General features: G+C 44.1%; 1 protein-coding gene across 7 annotated transcripts in view; it reads right to left on the bottom strand.

Moving 5' to 3' along the window:
• The window catches only part of ERCC6L2 (ERCC excision repair 6 like 2), a 257095-nt gene that overhangs the window by 85673 nt on the left and 144764 nt on the right, over positions 1-26658 (bottom strand). For all 7 annotated transcript variants that reach the window (XR_004537579.1, XM_033928177.1, XM_033928167.1 and 4 more), the window contains 3 exons: positions 25234-25305; positions 19975-20120; positions 10986-11081 (listed from right to left, as the gene is read on the bottom strand). Coding sequence is in view for 6 of the 7 variants with exons in the window: in XM_033928177.1 (XP_033784068.1) it covers positions 10986-11081; positions 19975-20120; positions 25234-25305 (314 nt within the window). In the remaining variant the exon portion in view is untranslated. The remainder of the gene's footprint in view (positions 1-10985; positions 11082-19974; positions 20121-25233; positions 25306-26658) is intronic.

The raw sequence follows: 26658 nt of genomic DNA, 5'->3' as shown, positions 1-26658 counted from the left end.
CAGTTTTTCTAATCTTTCACTGTATGGCAACTCCTCCAGCCCCTTAACCATCTTAGTTGCTCTTCTCTGGACCCTTTCAAGTAGTGCTGTGTCCTTTTTCATGTACGGCGACCAGTGCTGGACGCAGTACTCCAGGTGAGGGTGCACCATGGCCTGGTACAGCGGCATGATAACCCTCTTTGATCTGTTTGTGATCCCCTTCTTTATCATTCCTAACATTCTGTTTGCCCTTTTCGCCACCGCCACACATTGCACGGATGGCTTCATCGACTTGTCAATCAGAACTCCCAAGTCTCTTTCCTGGGAGGTCTCTCCAAGTACCGCCTCGGACATCCTGTATTCGTACATGAGATTTTTGTTACCTACATGCATCACTTTACACTTATCCACGTTGAACCTCATCTGCCATGTTGATGCCCATTCCTCGAGCCTGATTATGTCACGTTGCAGATCTTCGAAATCTCCCTGCGTCTTCACTACTGTAAATAACTTTGTTTCATCCGCAAATTTAATCACCTCACTCATCGTACCAATGTCCAGATCATTTATAAAGATGTTGAAGAGCACGGGTACAAGCACCGAGCCCTGTGGCACCCCACTAGTGACGTTCTTCCAGTCTGAGTATTATCCATTTACCTCCACTCGCTGTTTCCTATGCTCCAGCCAGTTTTTAATCCACATGAGTATTTCACCTCGATTCCATGGCTCGCAATTTTCCGAAGTAGTCGTTCATGAGGAACCTTGTTAAACGCCTTCTGAAAATCCAGGTACACAATGTCTACCTGTCTATCTGTCTGTTTACTCCCTCAAAGAAGTGCAGCAAGTTCTTCAAACATGATCTGCCTTTGCTAAAACTGTGCTGACTGGTCCTCATCAGCCCGTGTCCGTCAAGGTGTTCAATGATGCGGTCCTTTATCAGTGACTCTACCATCTTTCCTGATACCGAAGTCAGACTCACCGGTCTATAGTTTCCTAGATCTCCCCTCGAACCTTTCTTGAAGATCAGCGTAACATTCACCACCTTCCAGTCTTCCGGAATCTTTCCCGATTTGATCGACAGATTGGCTATTAGTTGAAGCAGTTCAGCTATAGTCCCTTTCAGTTCCTTGATGACCCTCGGATGGATGCCATCTGGTCCCGGGGATTTATCTCTCTTAAGCCTATCAATCTGTCTACATACTTCCTCTAGACTGACTGTCAATCCTATCAGCTTTCTGTCTTTGTTTCCAGCATATAGCCTGATGAGTTCCGGTATGCTGTGTAAATCTTCTTCGGTAACTACAGACGCAAAAAATGTGTTCAGTTTGTCAGCGATTACTTTGTCCTCCTTTAGTGCTCCCTTTATTCCATGGTCATCCAACGGTCCCATCGCTTCTTTTGCAGGTTGTTTCCCCTTAATATATCGAAAGAACAGCTTGAAGTTCTTTGCCTCCTTGGCTATTTTTTCCTCGTAGTCCCTTTTGGCCCCTTTTACCGCCTTATGGCACCTGCGTTGATGTTGTTTGTGCTTGTTCCAATTTTCGTTCGTTTTTGACCTTTTCCATTCCTTGAACAAAGTTTTCTTGTCTTTGATCGCTTCTTTAACCTCTACAGTGGACCACGCCGGTTCTTTGCTCTTTTTCCTCTTGGATCCCTTGTTGATACGCGGTATATATAGATTTTGCGCCTCGTGACTGTGTCCTTAAAAAGGGTCCAAGCTTGCTCTAGCGTTTTTACAGTGCTTATCCTCTTCTTAATCTTCTTCCCTACCATGAGTCTCATCCCTTCGTAATTCCCTTGTCGGAAGTTCAGTGCCATGGCTGTTGTTTTGGACACGTTTCTCCCCTGCATCAAGATCGAAGCGGATCATACTGTAATCGCTGTTTCCCAGCATCCCTTTCAACAGGCAGCCGAAGCTGTATCCAGCGATGTAGACATGCCAAACAGACAGCTGTAGGTGCATTCTACATCTAGAGATGGAGCTGTGCCAAACAGGCAGTAGGTGCCACGCTCTACATCCAGAGATGGAACTGAACCATAGATAGAGCTGTGCTGAACAGGCAGATGTCCCACTCTACACCCCAAAATGAAGCTAATCCACAGAAGGTGCCATGCTCCACATCCAAAAAGAGAGTTGATCCATAGATGAGCTGAACCGAACAGGCAGGAGGTGCTAAGTTCCACAACTAAAGATGGAACCTATCCAAAGATTAAACTGAGCTGAACAGGCAGAAGGTGCTATACCTACCACCATCAACAGGTCCGTACCGAGCTGGTAAAAGGCATTATGCTCTGTCGCCAAAGATAGAGCTGTGCCACAGAGGCAGGGCTCTATGTACTACATGCAGAGATAGAGCTTACAACAGGCATGAAGTGCCAGGCACCTGGTGCATAGGTGGCAGCACATTGAATAACCTGCAGTGGAGCCATACGGAACAGCCAAGAGAAGCCACTCCCCAACGTCAATGAAATAGCCATGCTAGTTCATCAAAGAAATGGCCCTCACCCTCAGAGGTGGAAACAAACAGAAGAGCCAGGAGGAACTGTGCTTCCTATCTTGAGATGGTGCCAGTGGAAACATCCAGAGAGAGCACAGCTCTAATCTCCAAGATAGGGCCACATGGCAGAGCTAGGCAGAGGCACGCTCTATGCCAGAGCTATAGACCTAGGAACCAGTCAACTGCTAAATAAAGGTTGTTCTACTTCCTGTGAAGGAGCCAAGACAAACTGCCAGAGAAACAACAAGCCACCACACAAGATGTGGTGGGAGCCAGCTAAGAGATATTGTGCTCGCCCTCCAGAAAAACAGGCTATGCTGCACCAAATGAGATGAGGCACACAGAATTCTGAACAAGCACCAAGGAAAGGGAACCTCAATAGGAGCCAACAGTCCACCCCAATTGAGGGGATGAAAGCATCATATTGACCTATATGCGGACTGTGGCAAATCTAGCTCTCCTCCTAGCTTCGTCACAGGATTAACTAGGAAGAGTAGTAAGCCCCTATGCAGGAGAGCTGACCAGGTTGGCTCTGCTGAGTATGATAGCGCTGACCTCCCTTGCACCGAGATTGAGGAGACAGACAGTGATGACCAGGGAGAGTTCAGGCCAGCTGCAGGTCACTCTTCCAAGCCTGTTGTTAGATCACATAAAACCTCAGGAGCCAGGAAACTACATCTTCCAGAAGGATAGAGAACTAGCAGGAAGCTGTCATGTGAGCAGACACAGCTGCAGAGGGAGCTTTCTCCCTTCCCCTTCTTCAGAGTAGGGAGGGGTGGTTTGGGACTGTTAAAATGAGGCAGCTGAGACCAGGGGGTGAGGAGCAGCGAGGCTGGGAACGTGAGCCTGAGGCAGCACAGCTTCTCTCTCCAGCTGAATGCTGATGAGCAAGGAAGAGACTGAGATGATGGACATTTCAGAGGTGTCTGATCCCACCAGTGAGAGGCAGCTGGAAAGCTGGGAACCGATGTTCATTGGTGTGCCAAGTATTCCTCGTGAGAGACTGGAAGCAATGGACACAAGCTAAAAGGTTGGAAGTGTTTTGCTATTTTTTATTTTTACCTGTGTCCTGAAAGTTTTGGGACTAAGTTTGTTTTGTGCTCAGAACTGTCTAAACTTTCCAGAGCTAGGTTCTGAAGAATTCTTTCACATAGTTTGTTGCCTTGAACTGCTTAAACATTTGTAAACTACGGAGCATTTCTGCTTTCTCTCCTCTCCACACAGTTGGAGGCTAATTATCTATAGATAAGCTACTGCCGGGAACGTCAGCCATGGGGAAGCTCCATTTGTTTGAGTTCCATAGCTGCAGACAGACTGTGTAAGAGTTCCAAGTTGAGCAGTTTACTTTTTGGTTTTGAAAAGTTTTATTTTTCATGCAACAAGAATCTTGTGAACTTCTCTTCATAGGAAGAGAGCAATGCTAAACCTATCTGTACCATTTAAGGTTGGTGAAGAGGACTGAGTTGCAAAGACTAAAGTCCTGCCACAATTCTGGTTTGTGTTTTTTCTTTCTGGTTTTTGAAATAAGAACCAGACTATTGTTTGTGAAGCCAGTTTGGCCAGGCATTTTATATTTTGGTTCCTGAACAAATGTGTTGGAAAGTATTGCAGCTTGTTGATAACACCAGAGCAGCCTGACCAAGGGTCAGAAATAAAAGTATATCTTTATTTTGGACATTTCTGAGTGTGTGTGATTTTCCTTGCCTGCTTTTACTGTGGTCATTTACCTGATATTTTCACCCTAGGCCGGTGCCTAGGGAGCCTGAAGGATTCCTTAGTTGGAAGGAACGCACTGGGAGCAGTATCAGTCGCTGTGATCCAGGAGCCTGGGTGGCGACAGGACCAAGTGAAGACAGTTGCTCAAGAGTGGAAGTGCAAAGTGCCTACAACACTCCCCAAGCTGGCTCCTGGGACTTTAGAGCCAGGCCAAGACAAACAAATACTAGCCTTCCTTAGCTAGTAGACCAGGAGTCCAGGCTCGATCTCCTCCTAACTGAACACATATTGTTCTTTTATTTGAATAGTATAACCCTAGGAACTAGGTTCCTGTGACACATCTGAAAACTCTCTGACCAACTCACCTCTCTCCTTGATCTCTTAGAGAATTGCAGAATCCTTGTAACAGTCCAGACAGGCTGCCTCAAAAAATGCTAAATATGCCAGGAGGAATCACAGAATGCCCCTTCAGCAGCTCTGGAAAGGAGCAGCAAAGGCATAGGCTCAAGAACATTCAGGCATTCCCTAGGAAAAGAGGGCCTAAAGAATGCCCGAGATCAGTTCTGAGAGCCTGAGGGCAAGAAAAAGGAACTGGAGCACAACATAAACCCTGGGGATAGGAGAAAGAGGCACAGTGAACACCTTGAACACCAAAGCACCTGACATTAAGGCCAAAGTCTCAATTCCTCTGGAAGAAAGCACCGAGGCCTCCTGGATGGGCAAAGGATAGAACAGGGAGGGGACCCTTCCATGCCTTACAGTACGTGTGAATGCCCCATAGCAGCCGTTAAGCCCTCAATGGCATGCACCCACCTGGAGCCACATTTGAAAGATCCCATACGAGCCAAGGTGCATGCAAAGGCCGACATGTATAGCACTCTAATTGCTGTGCATGCAAAATGTCATTGCACACATGAAGAGCTATGGAACCCAGTCTCCTGTGTCTGGAGAACACCAGATCTGAATAGGTTTCAGGGAAACAAGGATCACATATGCTGCCATGAAAGTGGCCTACGTAGCGCACCCTGTTTTAATTGCTAAGATACAGTATGGCAGAAAGCTGCAGTAGTGCTTGCATTGCTGGTGGTGCAGTCTGCTAGTGATGCTCAGATACTGGAACAGTATGCTGCACCTTTGCTGCAACTTTGTAAATTTGATGAAAAGAACACCAAATTGTCAGAGCACTGAAGACTCCTTGACAACCATCTGATCCCGAGAGAAGTAAAAACATTAACCAGAATATAGATAACCTAAAAACCCAGGAATGAGTTGGCCCTCCTACAGCACTGCAACGTCTCTGCCATGTGGCATGCCCAATGTTTGCTGTAGAATGCCAATCAAAAGTTAGAAGTGGAACTTAGCAGTAATCCAGCTTCCCCTGCAGACAAGCTCTTCCACATTTCACAGTAATGAGCATTCTTCAATTCAGATGTCAACATAGGGACTCTGCTCCATAGAGCAGTCACCATCTTGGTGGTCCACTGTATGTTCACCTCATGTTGTATAGCGCAACAGCCATGTTGGTGGGCTGCTCCATGTTTACTCTTCTGCCCAAGATAACCGAGCTGCTTCAGGAACTAAAATACAGGGTTCCCCAGCAGAAATGCAGGAAGCCCCGAAATTCAGAAGCAAAGAATCCTGCCGTGCAAGAAAAACCAGCATGGCCGCAAACCATTGATCACTCAAGCCTCCCCAGCAAAGCTGACTATTTCCCAGACAGAAGCACACCAGCCGCCAGCGAAAATAAACTTCAGGGAAACCATGGATCCCAAAAACCTAATCTCTTTGCTCAACTGAATCAGCAGAGCCAAAACAGGAGCCAAGCCAAGCCAACTAGACTGAGCCACTGCTCGCGGGTCATTCAGAGTATGAGAAAGACTATCTATCTGTCTGCTGGAGATAGAGAAAACTGGCTGACCAGTGAGCTTACTATTCTATATATCAGGCATGTCCAACTTCGAACAGATCGTGATCTACTTTTTCCGGCCAAAAGTGCCGGTGATCTCCCACCATGAAAATTAAGCTTCAAATTAGTTTCAAATTAAATTTTAACCCAATAAAGTTGGAGGATCCCCCCCCCCCTTTTAATGAACCTTCTGTCATTTACTTGGATGTGATCAGCTGTTAAGCAAATTAAGCAAAAACAAAACAAAGCGACGAAGATCCAGTAAGAACTGCGAGGGGAAATGGAAAATACATTTTTTCTTAAAGTTTTATTGAGTAATAACTTTCTTTAACTGTCTTAATAACTTTCTTTAACTTTTATTGAGTAATTTGTATTAAATTTAGGTTGAGTATTGATTCAGGCTGATCTTGCACAATCTTTAATATTTTGCTCTTGCTCATTAGTGAGACATCTGAGCCTGCATTTCAGCTACCAGCTTTTTGAAGTTGGGTGAATATTGCATGAGGGCCAGTCTCAGGGAATCCTGGAGATGTTCATCTGTCATGTTGGAATGTTGTGTACTCTTTGTCATTTTCAGATGGGAAAACACAAATTCACACAAATAAGATGAACTGAAACAGGAGTGTACAGCTTCACTGCATCTTTTCAAGTCGGGAAATTGGTCTCTAGGCACTAGCTTCCAAAACGATTCTTGCTCAGCACGGGTCTTGAGAAAAATGTCATTTTTAAGGGATAATATTTCATTTTCAAGAGATTACTTGTTCAATGAGTAATTTTTACTGATAGCAGCTGCAGTTTCTTTAATGTCCACATCTACTTTGAATGGGTATGACAAGTATTCCACAACTGTTCTGATTTTTTTGAAGTCACAGAATCTATATTCAAATTCCTAGATAACAGAACAGATTTATGTCACATACTTCTCATTCTGAAAAACAAAATTTGGATATTGTCCCAGATGGTCCTGCTTATTAGGAAAATGATCAAAAGTTTACCTTGTAGTTTAAGATTCATATCATTTAGTTTGCCTGTAAAGTCACATATACACTCCTCATCTTCCAACTCTGCTTGGTCATCTCCCCTCTCCTTCAAAATACTTCTTATTTCATTCAGCAAATCACGAAATCTTTGCTGAAATTTGTGCCTACTTAGCCACCTTATATCTGTGTGCAAAATGATTTCCACTGTCCCTTCATCAAGAGTAAGATTGAAAAGGCATCTTTGAAGTGATCTTCCATGAACTGAATTTACAATTTTGAAAGTGATGTCCATGACAGTCTTTGTATTGAGTTTCTTGCTTGCCAAAACTTGCTGGTGAATGATGCATTGGTAAGAAAGGAAATCTGGGAAGTCGTCATGCTGTCTACAGAGGGCTATGAAACTCTTAACCTCACCTGTCATTGCTCTTGCTCCATCAGTAGAGATGGAAACAAGTCTATGCAATGGAAGATTACACTTTGTCACAAAAGAATGGAAATAACTGAATATTTCCTGACTGGTAGTTCTCCTTTTTAAAGAAATCATTCCAAGTAGTTCTTCTTTAACACTAAAGTCTTCAAAAACCATCCGGATAAAGACTAGTAACTGGGCTATGTCTCTTATGTCTGTAGATTCATCCACTTGGAGTGAACAACACAATTTGAAACATCCTCCAACAATTGTTCAGTTGTGTCACCACACATCTTTTCTATTCGCCGCACGACAGTGTTTCTTGACAACTGTACATCTTGAATAGCAGCTATGATCTCTTTCTTATTTTTAAATCCTTCAAAAAGATTGTCAGCTGCTTCAAGAAAACAATCTTTTACAAATTCCCCTTCAGTGAAAGGTTTGCATTTCTTTGCGATCAAGTTGCTGACCTTGAAGGATGCTATGGTTGCATTGACTGAATGTGACCTTGACTTCACCATCAACTGTTGCTGAGTAGCCAGTTTCGATTTAAGTTCTTTGAGCTTCAGTTTACGAATTTCACTTTTGGGTGGAAAATCAGCAAACTTATTGCTATGAAAAAGCTTATAATGACGTACCAGATAACCCTTTTTGGGCAAGGATACTGGGGCGTTACAAATTAGACAACAACACTTGTCTTTCATCATGATGAAATAGTCCATTTCCCATTCATCATGAAAGTGGCAGGTTTTGCTCTTCTTAGGAACATTCATCTTCGTTATACTGGGGTGGCTGGATGTAAGAAGGCCAAATATGCTAACTTAGTATAAACACTGGCTGAATCTGGTCCAAAACTGTCACTGTCCCAAAGTATTAAAGATCAACAGGAACTGAAAATCTCAGGATGATGTGCAATACAAGGACTGGAGATGCTAAAACCACACATGCAGTTCTAAAAGTAAAAATAAGAATTCATCATACTGGCACCAATAATCAAATACCACCAAACAATCATCAAAAAAACTCAAACACCTATCCACCAAACAAGTTCAAATACCACCACACGTGATTTAATAAATTCTGCACACAGGCAAAGGCAAGGCGAAATAAAATTGCAGTGTAGAATCAACGAAAAGGCTAGGCAAAATAAAATTGCAGAGGCAAGCAAAAGTCACAGTGATTTGAACCAATTCAAAGGCAAGGCATAGGCAAGTTAGAACAAAATTGGAAAAGCCTGCCAAAATCACCAAATTTTTGACACTTTATTGTATCTGCCCGAAAACGTTTAATGAACGCAAACTATAAAGCGACCAACAAGCAGCACACGACACAACTAATATGGTAAGTATATTCAGGTAAAGCCAGGGCAAATGGATATCGCCCAGTATATAACACACTTCTAAGGGAATTTGGGGCAGGGCAGGAATAGGTGATTCTAAGAGGCAGGAGACCCAAAACATTTGGAGGGTATAATTCAAATGGAACATAAAAACCATATGTGCTAAACTCAATAAATGGCACCCAAAGATAAGCACCGGGATGATCTACGCTAGGTTAGTATTCTGGAAAAGGTGCTCTGTGCAGAATGACCTTTACAGAATACTGTGGGCATAAGCATTTACACCCGACAAAGATTAGTGCAAATCCTCATGCCAAACTGATGGAAGTTAGGTGTGGAAATGCATCATGTTTAATTTTGGGGAATTCTCCAACCTACCCATGTCCCCCCTCCCATAATCACACCCCCGTAGAATTTGCATTCCATGTAATTTAGGCACACATATTTTAGAACAAGGTGCAAAGTAGATCCACACATAGGGCCAGTTTCACTAAAGATAATGGAGTCAATCGCTGTTGGCAAATTCCTGGCTGATTTTAATTTAAAAAAGCGATTGATTCACTATCAAATTTGCATGCAAACTCCGATTCAAAACCAATTGAGTCGGGGGAAGAGACCTGACAGTAATGACAGGAGAAGCAGCCTCCTGTCACTGCTATCAGGGCTTCTGCTAGCTTTAAAAAATTTTTTTTTAATTGGGCAGATATTTTGCATGTTTTACACATGCAAAATAGCAGCCCGATTCCCCCTCCCTTCCTGAACCCCCCCCCAAAAAAAGTGCCCCCCCTCACCAATGTCCGACGCCACTTTTAAAATTATGGTAGGAGGGCTCCCTCCTGCCATCTCTACTACTCCCGACTTCTCCCACCCCCCCAAAAAAAGTCAGGAAGGATGCCGACTCCTTCCTGCCACCCAAGGGATGCACCCTCCTGCTTCCCGGCCAGGCCCACCCCCCTCCCCATACCTTTAAACAGTTGGGAGCAGGAGGGATACTCAGTCCCTCCTGCTCCAGGTCTCCTCCTCCGACAAGTGCGACCATGTGATGCACGGGGAGGGGCCTAAGGCCCTGATTGGCTGAGGAGCCTCAGGCTCCTCCCTTGGGAGAGGCCTGGAATGCCTCAGCCAATCAGGGACTTCCTTAGGGAGGAGTCTAAGAAAATCCCTGATTGGCCATTATTTTTGGTTTTCCACTATAAAAACACAAGATTAAATATCCTCCTTAACTATCTCAATTATTTCTAGCATATACCCTACCACAGATTTAGATGTCGATTAATCTATAGAAAAGATTACATTTTAACAAGTACTCCAGTAGCTACAAACAATATTCATTGTTTCAGAGAAAGAAAATGAAAATTCTGGAACCACTGTAATATATTCTAGAACTGTACCACAATGTAGCAGATGATATTTGAGTAAATCATAGATTAATGGCTTAGAGCAATGTCTCACAAACTTTCTGGCTGATGGCATACTAAATCCAATGCCCCGGCCAGAAGTCACCCAGAAGTGTGTGGACGTTATCACGTCGATGTCTGCGCATGCGCGGAGGCCCATCTGGTCGTACCCGCTTCGATGGAGGGATCCGGGAGGTGTGGGGAGAGGAGGAGAGACGCTGACCAGGAGAAGAGTCATCTGCGCCGGCTGACTTCCTAGTATTTGGATTGTAGGGATTTTTGCATCTCCTCCTCGCCCCTCTTGCTGCAAGATGCACGTCCTTGTAGGCAGTCAGCCGGCATGGACGACACCTGAAATCTCAGGAGACACACTGGTGTGCCACGGCACAGTTTGCGATTCACTAGCTTAGAGTAACAGAAGATGTTCCAGGATTTATGGAGGTATGATAATATTTATTTTATTCATTTCCTATACACATCCATGGGGGGAGGGAGGGAAATAAATAAATACTGATGGTGACATTTAGGTAACTTTAGGAATTATTTAAATCAAATAGTATGTTAAAATGTGTTATTATTTAATATAAGATATTTGAAAATTTTGAATGATATATAAGTTACTTGTACAGATAATAGTGCATTGTATGTAATACCTATTGATCTTTATTTGTTTGGCACTGTTTTTAATTTTAAAATCAATAAAGATTAATGGAAAAAAAAAAAGAAGATGTTCCAGAATATCTTGAATATGAAAACCATACCTGTCAATGGCTTGAAGATCATTAGCTGGATTCCAGGTAGGGTCAAATACCACTACCACATTGGCTCCAACAAAATTTAATCCTAATCCACCAGCCCTTAAATTAAGAATAAAGATATAAGTTATTATGGTGGTTATTTTAGAACGGTTCTTCCTTTTCTGGATGTCTGAAAGCTGGCATTTAGTTGTCCATATCACATGGATGTCCAAATCCCAATTTTACAAAGGCAGGATATGTACGTCTAATACTCCAGTACATCCATATAGAAAGGGGGCACAGTCTGGGCTTGTTTAGGATGGTACCAGGGAGGGCCCAAAATATGGATGTCCAACTCCAATCACAAAAGGTGAAGGGATGTCCAAGTCTAAAAAGATGAATATTCATATTTAGACCTGGTACTGGTCATGTCCAGGCTACAGAAACGTGCTCTAACTGAGCAGTTGTGCACTGAATGTAAATGAAAGAAGTCACAGAAAGTATGTTTGTCTCTAGAGAGCTCACAATTAAAAAAAATTATAAAAAAGAAACAAAAATTACAAAAAGCTGCAGTGAGATTTGAACTGACAACCTCTGGCTTTCAAATGGTTTTTTTTTCACATGGAAGTCTGTGTGGCCATTTATAATATGGAATCTCCTATGCAGCCTACAGACATCCATGCCCCTTGTTTTGCTCCATTCATAATTTGGGCCTTTCAATTTGTAAAACAGATGTTCATTCTGGACATTTTCAGCATAGGTTGTATCCTGTTCTAAAAATACATGTAAAATGGACATACATTTATGATGTACCGTATTTTCACGTAGATAACGCGCACCCGTGTAAAACGCGCACACGGGTATAGCGCGCGGGAAACCAAAATATATGTAAAAAAAAATTTTGTATACCGCGCATGCTGCCCGACTCTCCCGTCGCCGCCTGACTCTCCTTTCGCCCGCCCCGACTCACCTTTCGCCCGCCCCGACTCACCTCTCCCCCTTAAAGTCCTATCCCCACCCTGAAAGCCTGATGCCCCCCGACGTCCGATTCACCCCCCCACAGGACCGCTCGCAACCCCACCCCGAAGGACCGCTCGCACACACCCGCACCCCCACCCTGAAGGACCGCTCGCACCCCCACAGCCTCCCGACCCCCCCTCATCATGTAGAAGCTCCTACCGGTGTCCTGCTGCTTCCTCTTGGCGGTCCCACTCTTTCTCCGACGTCAAGCCCTCTTGCCCCGCCGACTCCCCGACACGATCGGGGCAAGAGGGAGCTCAAGCCCTCTTGCCCCAGCCAACCGCGGCACCCCCGACACGATCGGGGCAAGAGGGAGCTCAAGCCCTCTTGCCCCCCCCACTCCCCGACACGATCGGGGCAAAAGGGAGCCCAAGCCCTCTTGCCCCGCCGACTCCCCAACTCCCCGACAATATCGGGCCAGGAGGGAGCCCAAGCCCTCTTGGCTCTGGCGATCCCCCCCCCCGCTAGTTGTTCGGGCCAGGAGGGAGCCCAAGTCCTCCTGGCCCTGGCGACCCCCCCTCCCCTCGCTAGTTGTTCGGGCCAGGAGGGAGCCCAAACTCTCCTGGACACGGCGACCCCCTACCCCCACCCCGTACTACATTACGGGCAGAAGGGATCCCAGGCCCTCCTGCCCTCGACGCAAACCCCCCCCCCCCCCAACGACCGCCCCCCCCAAGAACCTCCGACCGCCCCCCCAGCCAACCCGCGACCCCCCTGGCCGACCCCCACGACACCCCTACCCCCCTTCCCCATACCTTTGTGTAGTTGGCCGGACAGACAGGAGCCAAACCCGCCTGTCCAGCAGGCAGCCAACAACGGAATGAGGCCGGATTGGCCCATCCTTCCCAAAGCTCCGCCTACTGGTGGGGCCTAAGGCGCCTGGGCCAATCAGAATAGGCCCGGGAGCCTTAGGTCCCTCCTGGGGGCAGGGCCTGAGGCACATGGGCCCAACCCGACCATGTGCCCAAGGCCCCGCCCCCAGGAGGGACCTAAGGTTATGCGCGGTTTGTAAAAATCGTGTATAACACGCGCGTTATATGTGTGAAAATACGGTACTGACAGGAACATCCACATTCTAAAGCTGAACATTCTTTCTATAATGTCTCTCTATACAAACAGTGGTTTAATTCATGGGTGTAACCAGCCCTCTTCTTTACACCTCCCCAACTCAGGGAATCATGCATTTTTTCCCCTCTCTCATCTCCTATGGTCCGGTGTATCTCTACAATCCCTCCTCACTGCAATCTGGCACTTCTTCACTTTCACCCACCCCAAACGCTGCCTCTGCAGTTCTCCTGCATGAGCTCTCAAGGCAGGTTCACCTTTTGCCGACCTCAGACACTTTCTCTCTACAGTGTCTGACAGAAAGTTGCTCAGAGAGTGTGTCAGGGGCTGGCAAGAGGCGAAGCTGCCCTGAGAGTTGACAAGGAAGAACTGCAGGGGCAGTGTGTGGGGTGGGGGAAAGTGAAACAGACGTCAGACCATGAGGATGAGGGAAGGGAGAGACACACCAAACTGTTGTGGAATGGGTGGAATATATGTACTGCCACTGGGGGAGCCCAAGCCAAAACTGGTTTAATTTGCTACATAAAATAGAATTTCTCATCCATAACATCTCTATACACATGCCATTAAGCAAAAGGTTTATGTCAAAGCAATGCACAGAACCATAGCATCAGTAATTGGCATCAAGGCACATATAATAACAGATACAGTATCAAATAAAAAGCTTGAGTGAAACATTATACTAATAGAATGAAGAGTCATAAAACAATTAACCTAGGATTGTGAATATACAACAGAGAAATGGATAGGCATGAAAACAAAATACTGTGTCTCATATTTTTATATTTTAGTAATTATCTTAATCTATAAACCACTTTGACCGATTCTTAGAAATGTAGTATATCAAATTTAACAAACATTTCTACCAATTCATCATGGAGTAAAGCACAGTTACTTCTATCTAATGACAGTTCTTTATAGGCCCAATATAAACGACTGGGTTAGGTCAAAAAAGCCTAGTTCCAAAAAACGGAATCACAAATAAACAGATAGAGGACCCAGTTCAAAAAATACTTTCCACTTTCAACGGTGCTCAGAATCCAAGATGGAATGTAAGAACTCAGAGTGGGGGATTAACCCCTACCAGAACTCTTGTGGTATCTATCATTGCACCATGACTGCTGTGAAAAGTTGTTTTGAAACATTGAATAAAATAAGTGATACTTTGTAACTTGCACACTTTCAAATTGCTTATAATGTATGAATGGTTCAAAGGTTAAGTAACTTAGCTGAAGATTGCTGCTAGCGTTAGTTTGGCTGGGTCCTGACGCGTTTCGCCTTACTGGCTTCCTCAGAGAACCCGCATACAATCTTGCATATTGTTATTTATCCTAAGAAAGACAGAAAAGTATGGTACATGTAAAAATGGGTGTAAAAAACTCAAATTCATACCAAACTCTCGGCGCAGGAGGCAGTGTACCTGGTTTGAAATCAGTTAAATTTTCTTTTCCTGTCACATGAGCGCTCAGCTGAGCACCCAATATTTATGCTTGAGAAGAGATGTCAATCAACTAGTGGAGAAACGCCCACCACTCCACTTCTTTATTCAGTCCCAAAGGAGTCACTGTCTGCCAGTGAAAGATCCAGCTCTGTTCATGCTTCCAAAGCCAAGTTTGAGAATCACCTCCTCTCCTGCAATGAGCCACCTCTAAAACCAAAAATTGTAATTCCTGTACTTGGTGCGGAACGGCCAACCAATGCTGCACAAGTGGAGCATTAATATCTCCCCTCCTGATTTTACTCATATGTTCGATGATGCGAGTCTTAACACTTCTGGTAGTATGTCCAATATAGAGAAGACCACATGGGCACAAAATCATGTAAACAACCCCTTGAGAATCACAATCTGAGTACTGTTGTAAAACATACTTCTTAGGTAATCTAGGATGACGAATGCATGAAGTTTCCAATGCTTGTGCACAAACAATGCAATGGCCACATTTAAAATGTCCTTTAGATGGTAAAGTTGCAGGCACCACTGCTGTACTCGTGAATTGTGAAGGGGACACACTGTCCCATAAGTTCTTTCCCCTGGAATATGCAAAAAGAGGGGGTTGTGCTAAACATTCGTGAACCTGAAGAATGTGCCAATGGGCATTGATGATTTTTTTGATGTTGAAAGCTTTATATGAATAAGGTAACGTGCACACCATGCGTGACTCAGACTGTGTAGGGGGTTGTTGCAACAGGTATGTACGATGGGCATATAAGGCCCGTTTGTAAGCCTTTTTTATAATACTGTAAGGATATCCACGTTCTTTGAAACGATTCCACATGTCAACAGACCGGAGTTTATATTCGTCTTTGGTACTACACAACCGTCTGAGCCTCAAAAACTGGCCTACAGGTAAATTATTCCTCAAATGACGAGGATGGTAACTGTCATAATGAAGCAAGGTGTTACGATCTGTAGGCTTACAGTGTATAGACGTATTGAAAACTCCCTCATGAATGGAAATCTGAATGTCCAAAAAAGCTATATTGGTACATGAGGTACTTGCTGTAAATTGTAAATGGGGGTCGCATGTGTTAAGCCAACTCAAAAATTGGTGAAACATCTCCAAAGTGTTTGTCCAAATCAGAAATACATCATCTATATACCGCTTCCATACAAAAAGCTCGGAAGCGTATACAGATGAATAAATAAAAGACTCCTCAAAATCTGATACATACAAACACGCTAAAGATGGTGCCATAGTGGCCCCCATCGCTGTGCCCCGAATTTGCAGAAAAAATTCAGCATCAAACATGAAATAATTGTGTCTTAATGCTATGCTGGCAATAGTGACTAAGAACTCCACTTTGGCATTAGACATCTGTAAAGTACCAAGATGTTTACGTACTACCTCAATTGCACTATCTTGAGGGATGTTAGTGTATAAAGCCTGAATATCTAGAGTGGTCATAAGAGCCCCCTGAGGAATACAGTGTGACTCCTGTAACCAAACTAACATAGAAGTGGTGTCTTTGATATATGGTTTAGCACCCGAGACTAAAGGTTTCAAGTAAAAATCTACAAAGTCCGACAGAGGTTCCAACACGGACCCTATGCCGGCCACTATGGGACGCCCTGGAGGAGAGGTGAAATTCTTATGGACTTTGGGAACAAAATATATCACCGGAATAGTAGGGTACTTTTGATGGAGAAACCGATACTCTCTGTCTGTGATAGTCCCATTCTCTAATGCTTGCAGGAGAGTGTGGTGGATAAGGTCAGCAATGTCTACAGTAGGGTCGCGGGGTAATGCTTGATAATACTGTCTATCACTAAGCTGTCTACGGGCTTCAGCCACATAAGCTTCAGTATCCTGAACTACAATACCCTCGCCCTTATCTGCTGCACGTATGACAATATTCGCATCTTGAGACAGGGATCGTAAGGATTGCACCATCTCAGGTGACATATTGCGCCTAATATGTGAAGGCTGATGTTCTAAAATGGCGATATCCTGCTCTACCAGATTGTAAAAAACCTGTAAATGCGGATCCAGGGCCCCAGGAGGATTCCAGGTCGAGGGTTTATGCAACCCAGCAAGTCCTGAATCACTGGGCTTATCCTGGAAAAATAATTTAAGGTTACATTTTCTTACAAGTTTATACAAACTAATTCTAGTGTCCAATGGGTTGTAGTTTGCAAATGGAACAAAAGACAACCCCTTGGACAACACCGCCATCTCACTGACAGAAAGACTCCTGTTAGATAAATTAAAGACATTATTTACCCCAATTAAGGTTTCGGGGGCCGTTTCCCCTTGGACCGAGGACCCCCCATTTTGTCCTTTGGGACTGAATAAAGAAGTGGAGTGGTGGGCGTTTCTCCACTAGTTAATTGACATCTCTTCTCAAGCATAAATATTGGGTGCTCAGCTGAGCGCTCATGTGACAGGAAAAGAAAATTTAACTGATTTCAAACCAGGTACACTGCCTCCTGCGCCGAGAGTTTGGTATGAATTTGAGTTTTTTACACCCATTTTTACATGTACCATACTTTTCTGTCTTTCTTAGGATAAATAACAATATGCAAGATTGTATGCGGGTTCTCTGAGGAAGCCAGTAAGGCGAAACGCGTCAGGACCCAGCCAAACTAACGCTAGCAGCAATCTTCAGCTAAGTTACTTAACCTTTGAACCATTCATACATTATAAGCAATTTGAAAGTGTGCAAGTTACAAAGTATCACTTATTTTATTCAATGTTTCAAAACAACTTTTCACAGCAGTCATGGTGCAATGATAGATACCACAAGAGTTCTGGTAGGGGTTAATCCCCCACTCTGAGTTCTTACATTCCATCTTGGATTCTGAGCACCGTTGAAAGTGGAAAGTATTTTTTGAACTGGTTCCTCTATCTGTTTATTTGAGTTCTTTATAGGCTACAGGATAAATAAGACAGAGTAACAGGCGATATCATCCATCATCACAGAGATATCTCCTGAACACAAGAAGACCCAAGAAGATTTCTATGTGCGGATTCAAGAGTTCCTATGAAGCTGCTATCTTGCAAGGCCCCTCAGTCTGTGTACAAAACTTTAGAAGGCAATGTCTGTGGAAGGAGGGAGGGTTTGTGTGTCTGATTTATCCTGCTGTTTTTGAAGAACCATTGTTCCAGGCAATCAACTACACTTTATTCGTTGATAAGCAGGATTAAATAAGCCACATTGGTGGGAACTTATATAGCAAGGACTGCCCTGGACAGTCAATGGTAAAACTGAAAAGGTTTTGTAGAACTGCTTGTTCAAATTCATAAAACGCACTGTCCAAACAGGGCAAAATACGAAGGTATGAATGGAGGACAGTGACAAATCTCTTCAACTGAGAGGGAGTGGAAGTTGACAACCATTATTGCCATAGTTCTGATCTAAAGAACTTTTTTTTACTGTGTCTATTAGCACAACCCAACCAGACTATAACTGTGTGATAGGAAGACCACCAATTAATTTCAAAAAGTTTTCTTGGCTATTGAAATTCTAAGTTTGTAGAGATCATAAGATAAGAAAAGCTGAGCAGTCTGCTGACGGTACCATGTTTTCTTTTCATAGGTATTCTTTATGTGATCAAATGTGACCCCTAAGAGCCTTTGCAGGGTGGGGGCTTTGGTTGAGAGGGTCGGCTTTCAGTGGTAATATCTTCAGGGAGGAGCCTCCTTTTTGAGGGGATTATGGAGGATTTTCTTCAGGGGAGAGAAGGGGGAGCATGCTTCACCTCTGGAAAGCTCCAGTCCCTTAAGATGGTGCCCAGATGCACTGGATCTTGTGTTTTCAGGCACAATGCCCCCAGACAAGAAAATTAAGGTAACTTGCAGTGTTCAATTCAAGCTGTGCCATTGAATTTGCATAACAATTAGGTGCTCTATATGCAATTTTATCTCATTATTTTGCATCTTACTGTACTTTAAACTGTGTTACAGCAAAATAATGCACAATTTTGCCATTTAACACTCATTAAGAAGACAAATTGTGCATTATTTCATTAACACATATTAGTAACTATCCCCTTCATGATTCACCCACTGGTACGCTCCATCTCATCCTGCCAACTTCACCACCACCAATTAAAGTAAAAGATAAGCTGGAATCAGTTTTTTGTGCCCTTCCATATTTGCGCTGTGTTAGTATACTTGTGTACGTGTTGAAAATTCTAATCAACGCTTCTCTAAGTGCCTGTCTTCTATGAGTTAAGATTATATACATTGTGAAAGTACTGTTAGCAGTAAAAAATTAATTTGGCCAGAAAGGAGGAATAAAGCAAGTTAATCTGTGGTTTACACATGTAAAAGTCATGTAAGGCCATGAAAATTCAAACATTGTAAGACTGTTACTCTGTCAAAAGTCAACTGTGGATCTTCTTCCTGTACAAATAGATAACAGTAAATATTGAATTTTGTTTTATTTATTTAAAATTGTACAAAGGCTGGTAGTCTACCAAAGGAAAGACTCCTAGTGAACAATGGCAAACTTAAAAAAAAAAAAAATCCCAAACCAACAATACAGAACTGGCACAATATACAAAGGCGGCAATTGAAGGGCCTATTTTCAAAACCCTCCAAGTTCAATGCAGCTAATATGGACAGCAGATTTTAGAAATAAGCCCTTCACTTCTATAACTTGGTGCCTTGATTTAGGTGCTACAATGGGCCATGCTTAGTGACAATTTTTTAACAGTAGAAATGCACCCAAGTCATAAACCCATACTGAGTGCCAAACCTTACGCATGATCCTTTACCTTCAAGGCGCTACATTATGAGTTACCTATCTCCACTCTCTGACTATCCCACACACACCCTCCCGTTCACTACGCTCATTCAATGATCATTAACTAGTCCTCCCTGCGCCCCCATATGCTTATTTGGAGTCTACAAGGTACTCCGCCATTTTTTGTACTGTCCCAGCGCTATAGAATTCTCTACCCTTAACTATATGCAATGAATCTTTGCTCAAAAACTTCAAAACTGTGGTTAACACATGGTGATTTAGCCAAGCATTCTCAGGTTGAGAAGACAGCTGCTTGATTTGCAGTTCTGTTACCATCCCTCTTATCTCTCCCCATCCCTTTTTCTTCTATGTCTGTCCATGATATGATTAGCTTTAGAATGACTGACTCTGACCTATCCAAAATATTGTAGTTCCTTTCTTTTAGATTGTACACCACCTTGGCAGGTATAAAGTGTGCCAGGTAATGTGCCGCATCTAAGTGTGCCAGGTAATGTACGTAACTGATAATATTCCAAAAGTTACACATCCCATGGTGCCACATTCATGGTCTACACACGCTTACCTCACCTTGAAGTAATGGGCTATAGCACTTGGCATTATTCTACAAGGCAGCGCTTTAGCGTGCTTATGCATGAAACCTCCAATTAAAGATGCCTGTAAATAGCATGTGGCTCTAGGCATGAGCTAATAAATCTGCTCTGAAAGTGAATTCACTTACATAGTAGAAACAAGGCAAATGTTGACATCTTGCACGCTGTTGAATTCTTTTACTATCTTCACCCTTTCCTCTGCCTTGGTATTTCCATCAAGTCTTCGGTGCTCTAGTCCAGATGCCATGCAGTATCTTTCCAGTATATCTAGCAGCTAGCAGAAAAGCAGTTACATAGTAGTTATATAATCGGTCATCATAACCACCATAAAGGCTAATTCTTTGCAATATCACTGGGACTAGTTTTTTTATGCTTTTTATGGTTATCCCTGAGAAACTAGGCTTAACTCAGTTAACAGTTGTTGTAGTTAATAGAGAGAATTGACCTCATGGAAACTTATCTGTTAGAAAATGCTGAAACAGTAGTTTTCAGGATTTTTCAAAAAACTTGAAAGGATAGACAGGATCTTATTTGAGAAGGTAGGTCATTGCAAATTGCTGTTAATAAATAGGGGAAAGAATGAACAATTTTACTGATGGATCTGGCACCTGCTGGGTGGGGTTCGGGGTGGGGGGTGGGAGTGGGCATCTGTCCTGCTGCTGGAGGGCTGCTTGACTTTGGTGGCTTGATTTGTTTTTTGGGTTTTTTTTCTTTGGGGGGGGTTTTACATTTATTCTGCGCATGTGCCCATCGCTATCACCAGCGATGGGCAAATACAGATTTAGCAAATCTTCTCTACTCTCCGCCAACCTCATTTGCATGAGCATTGTTTGGAGAATGACTCGGGTGTTTTTAAAATCGCTAGAATAATGGCTGTGACATCGGCCCGTTGGTTTTTAACATGGATTTTTGAGAATCTAGCCCACAATGAGCTGCCGCTGCTGGTCCGGGAGGAGAAAGAGAAGATGAGGAAGGCGGGAGTCCTGGGATCTACACAATGGCAGAAGGAAGTTGGGAGACAAATAGAGCCAGAGACGCGTACCCCCTGACAATGGTATTAGAGAATGACACGGTGGCGGTTTACCCGCGGCCACCGCATTTTAGCCGCGGGTCACCCGCCGAAAACGGGGAAGAAAACTAGCAGTCGCTGCGGCGACGGGGACAAGGCCATTCACCGCCCACGGGGCGGTGAATGGTCTTGTCCCCGCAGTGAGGCATGAAGGATCGCGCGGTCCCCGCAGCTCACACCCGCCTGCCCAATCGATTCTAGTGTTTAGCCAGCTCTCTCCCTTCTCCTCATCTTAGTTTGTAGATTTTCTTTTTCGGCGACCCGCACGCTATCAGAGAGCCGTGCACCCGCTGCTGCTCAGTTTCGATCTTCTGCTCTGACGCAACCGGAAACAGGAAGTTGCAGCAGAGCAGAAGATTGAACACTGAGCAGCCGCGCGTGCGCGGCTCTTTGGGAAAGCGTGCAGGTCGCCGAAAAAGAAAACCTATAAACTAAGGTGAGGAGAAGGGAGAGAGCTGGCTAAACACTAGGATCGATTGGGCAGGCAGGTAGTGGCTGCGGGGACCGTGCGATCGCTAGTGTTCCCGGCTCAAATTGGAAGGAGGGAGTGAAAGGGAAAAGGATTCTGGGCCAAGGGGATGAAGTCGGAAAGAAAAACCCACAGCAGGAAAGAAAGGGAAGGACTGGCAGGTGAGCCAGATGCTAGAAGCAGGGGGAGGGGGGGGAAGAAAGAGGGAAAAAAGCTAGATGGGGTTGAAAAGAAGAGACACACTGGTATGGAAGAGGAAGATAGGGGAAATCTGGACACAGGAAGGTAACAGAAAGAGGGGAAATTATGTGCATGGGGCATAGGGACAGAGACATAAAGGGGACATGCCATGGGGATGGTATATGGACATAGGGGGGGCAATGACAGATACATAGGGGAGATATTAGAAATGGAGAAAATAGGAGCACAGAAGCGAGATGGTTTGTGGGGATGGGACAGGGACCGAGCTTGCAGGCTCCAGTGGCTTGCACAAATTACATTGTAAAGTGCCATGAAAATAAGAGGAAGGAAGGTAGATAGGCCACGCGAGAGGAGCTGAAGGGTAGTAGAAAGGAACAGATGGTAAAGGAGGGAGGGAAGGGTGGTGGTGGAAAGGAATAGAACAGACATTGAAGGAGGGTGGAGAGGAACAGACCCCCAAGGAAAATGTGGAAGACAGAGTGGGAAGAAGACAGATGCCAGACTATGCGGGAGCGGAGGGAAGAAGATGGGTGCTAGACCAATTGGGGGGGGGGGGTTAAGGGAGAGGCACAGTAACAGCAAATGGAAGACGCAGAGAGAAGACACACAGTGGATGGAAGGAATTCAATGAGAAGATGTGGAAAGCAGAAACCAGACAACAAAGGTAGAAAAAAAAAATTATATTTATTTATTTATTTTTTGCTTTAGGATAAAATAGTATATTAGTTGTGTTGATAAAAATTTATAAACAAAGCCCTGCCAGCTGAACATCTCTTTCTCTAGTTCAGCAGCAGGAACTTTGATTTATAAGAAAGGAATAAGCTAAATATTACAGTACTAAGGCTTATATGGATGCAGCGGGGACGGTGACGGGGCGGTGAATGGGATGGCAGTGGCAGTGACGGGGCGGTGAAAGGGATGGCGGTGACGGTGACGGGGCGGTGAAGGGAACGGCGGTGACGGGGCGGTGCAGAGGATGGTGGGCCGGTGACGGGGCGGTGACGGGGACAGATTTTTTCCCCGTGTCATTCTCTAAATGGTATATGTACCCCCTGGGTTATGTGTACCCCATGTTGAGAACCTCTGTTCTATATTGCCTTTAGCTTCACAATGTAAAACTGAATAGTACAAGCTTGATATGTATCTCCTGGATTGTGCATAATTATATAGAGGAGATTTACAAGCCAGAAAAGGTTGAATCAGAAATCATATTGGCCAATTCCACCTCTTCTGGGACTTACATTCATTTTATGCTACAGATCTATATCAGAATTAAAATTTTCTTTTTTTTTTTTTTTTTACTTATTTTCACTTTATGGTTCTTTTGTGGAACATTGTAATCTCTAAAGCAGGGGTGCCCAATAGGTCGATTATGATCGACCAGTAGCTCGCCAAGGCAAAGTGAGTCGATCATCCAGGACTCCCTTTACCTTGGCGATCTATCGGGCCGATCAATTTTCCTCTCCCCGACGTCAATTCTGCCGTCGGAGAGGAAGTTCGGGCCAGCCAATCGCTGCCTGGCTGGGCGGAACTTCCTCTCCAACGGCAGAATTGACGTCGGGGAGAGGAAGATTGATCGGCCCGAAGCAGAGAGAGCATGGGGCGTCGTCGGTATCAGCTTTGGGGCCTGTTATCCGTTGGTGGCGTTTGGGTCCTGTTCTCTGATGGCAGCGGCAGTGGCAGTGGCTTGGGGAAGGGCAGGGAGAAAGAAAGAAAGGGGGCAGGCAGGGAGACAGAAGGAAAGAAGAGAAACAGGAAAAAAAAGAAAGGGGGCATGAAGAGAGAAAGAAAGAAAGGGCAGGGAGAGAGGAAGAAAAAGTTGAGGGAGGGAATGAGGTTTGGAGGAGAGGAATCATACAAGCTGAAAGAAAGATTGGATGCACAGTCAGAAGAAGAAAGTGCAACCAGAGACTCATGAGATCACCAGACAAGGTAGGAAAAATGATTTTATTTTAAATTTAGTGATCAAAATGTGTCTGAATTTATATCTGCTGTCTATATTTTACAATATGGTCCCCTTTTACTAAACCACAATAGTGTTTTTAAGCGCAGGAAGCCTATGAGCGTCCAGAGCAGCGCTGGGCATTCAGCGCAGCTCCCTGCGCTAAAAACTGCTATTGTGGTTTAGTAAAAAGGGAGGGGGGTGGGTTTTGTCTATTTTTGTATGGTTGTTACTGAGGTGACAGTGCATAGAGTCATCTGCTTTGACCTCTTTGAAAAAACCCCGGAATAGGAATGATAATTAACAATTCTATGTGTGCGTTGTGTTTTTTTAAAATTTTATTGTTGGTAGATCATTTTGACTTGGTCATTTTAAAAGTAGCTCGCGAGTCAAAAAAGTGTGGGCACCCCTGCTCTAGAGGGACACATCTTATGTTATATATAGTATATTTAAAATACTGGGTCCCTAAGAGATAAACCAATTCAGGATTTGCTATGGGATGTGGAGTTCAATCTGTTCTATGTAAAACATACTTTCAAAATGAATAAAATAATGATTTTAAATTTTTTTTCAAAAAATTGACTTCAGGACTTTGCAATAACAATGCCTGATTTCTTTTCATAAAGCCTATCAAGGAAAAATTGACCAGGCAGTACACAATGTGGTTGACAGCTGCTTCTCTCCCCAATACTTTGGGCTAGATGCACTAAAGTCAGCGATTGTCGCTAAACCTGTTTTCACAACTTTAGCTATGATCGATTTTACCGATCCGATGCACAAAAACTGACTGGTTACCAACAGGTCTGCCTGGTTTTTGGGTAGGGTTTTTTTTCATTTTTTTCAATGGCACAGATATTTTGTGTTACACGTGCAAAATATCTGTCCCATAAAAAAGAAATAAAGAAAAAAGTCCTCCACCGCCGATGACGGCCCTCCGAATGACTTCAGACAAACGCGTCATGAGAGAAAATTGACAGGAGAGTGCCCACTCCCGCCTGCCACACAGAACACCCCTGCGCCATGGGCCCCCCTCCCACACCAGGCACCCCAAGCCACTGTCCCCTCCAAACCCCCCAAAATGGCAGGAGGGATGCCCACTCTCTCCTGCCACTGGATGCCCCCCTCCACTCCCCTGAACCTCCCCCATACCTTTTTAAAAAGTTGGAAACAGGAAGCCCACTCTGAGGCTCCTGCTTTGGGCCCGGCAGTCTTAAATGACGGGCCTTCCCTTCCCCGGTGCGTCACGTGATGTACAGGGAGGGACCAAAGGCCCTGACTGGTTCAGTCGTCTAAGGCCCCTACCAAGGGCATCCCTCCTGCCTATTTTTGGAGAAGGGGATGGGAATGATTCAGGAGAGACGGGGGAGGGGTGTCAGCACAGGGGGAGCTTTCTTCTTTTTTTTTAAATGGAGTAACACACACACAACATCTGTGCCATTAAAAAAGAAGAAGCCCTAACAGCAGTGACAGGAGGCTGCTTCCTCTGTCACAGCTGTTAGGGCTCTGCACACGTGTCAATCGCTCACTAAGCGATTGATCTGTCTTGTTTGTGTGCAAACCATTTGCATTCAAACTTGATAGCACATCAATCGCTCCTCGAGAATCGGTCAGAGAATCGACCAACTGCGATCCAGTCAGTATCTTTAGTGCATCTAGCCCTTTATGTGTTACGAGTTACTACTGGGTTCAAAGAACTATAAGCTCACCTTGGTAGAAAAGGAGAAGAGGAGAACTTTGTCCTTCTTTTTCTTGCAATGGTTTAAAAGCTGTTGAAGGACCTGGAAGTAAACCACAGAACATTAGTAAGCAGATCGTACTACAAGGTGCAAGATATGTTCTTACACTTGAGCTGGCATATGTTGTACACACACAGTAAAAGCCCCATTATTTGGCATATATAAGGAATCCTCTCTGTGTGTTCCATTCAGCAGCCTGCATAAGTGCTTATTCCATTACATGACACCCATCTCAGTGGGTGCATGCAAGTCACCAATTGACTCAACAGTGACAGTCTAAGCATATTAGGGGTCAGTTCAAAAGAGGTCATCAAAGTTATGTACTTAAATTTAGCACGCTAAGCACAAATTCTATAAAAGCACTTAAGCACATCATTGCCATTATAGCAAAGTAGCATAAAGAAGCATTTATGCACCATTTAGGTACAAACACAACATTTCCATGGCAAGTGTAAATGCATATACCTAAATGCAGTACCTTAGTAAAGCAAAAGTTGCTCACCTGTAGCAGGTGTTCTCCGTGTACAGCAGGATATGTATTCTCGCATATGGGTGATGTCATTCAAAGGAGCCCTGATGCAGACACTATCCAGCATTCTTGCACTTTAAGAAACATTTGTTAGCATACCACCTTGCATATGTGAGTACCATCCTGCCCAGTGTAAGCATGCAGGACCAGTAAAACAATGCAACTCCTAGGTGAGGTGGGAGGGGACAAAAGAATACAAGTCCTGCTTGTCCTTGGAGAACATCTACAACAGGTGAATAACTCTACTTTCTCTGAGGACAAGCAGGTTATGCGATTGTTGCAGTTGTCTAGGTCTTGTCAGGTTTGGGTAGGTAGAATCGACGTTTCAAGCATCATGCTGTGGCTTTCTTCTGGGTATGCTGTGAGGTCTGCAGTTTGTCTTTATATACAGTGGGTCCTATAATCAGATTGGCTGGGGTTTGAGGTGACTGAGGCAGGAAAGTCTGTTGGTCATTAATTTCCTGCCTCAATCAACTCAAACCCCAGCTAATCAGGTTAGAGGACCCACTATATATAAGATAAACTGCAGACCTTACAGCATATCCTGAAGGAATTCCTATGAGCGTCGGAGCTTTTTCCACCAAGGCCAGTGATAAAAAAAACCTAACGTGACTTCTTAAAGGGGTGGGAAGTGGGGGAGGGAATTGACACAGTCCATAATATTGATGCTATTCTTTGCTGCCATATGTTTTAGCTGCACTGTGGGTTTCTTGCCATCAGTTGCTTCTATTGACATAGATCTTTGCTGCAATATTTATCATTTAGACTGTTCATCTTGTTGCCTTATGTCTTTCATGAACACAAACTCTGGATATAAAAAATACGAAGAAGAAGAAAGGAAGAAAAAATAATATTTACTTGGATGA

This window comes from Geotrypetes seraphini, chromosome 1 (genome assembly GCF_902459505.1).
Source record: "Geotrypetes seraphini chromosome 1, aGeoSer1.1, whole genome shotgun sequence".
Taxonomy (NCBI): Eukaryota; Metazoa; Chordata; class Amphibia; order Gymnophiona; family Dermophiidae; genus Geotrypetes; species Geotrypetes seraphini.
The sequence above is the reverse complement of the archived record's forward strand: the minus strand, read 5'-3'. Positions and strand labels throughout refer to the sequence as shown.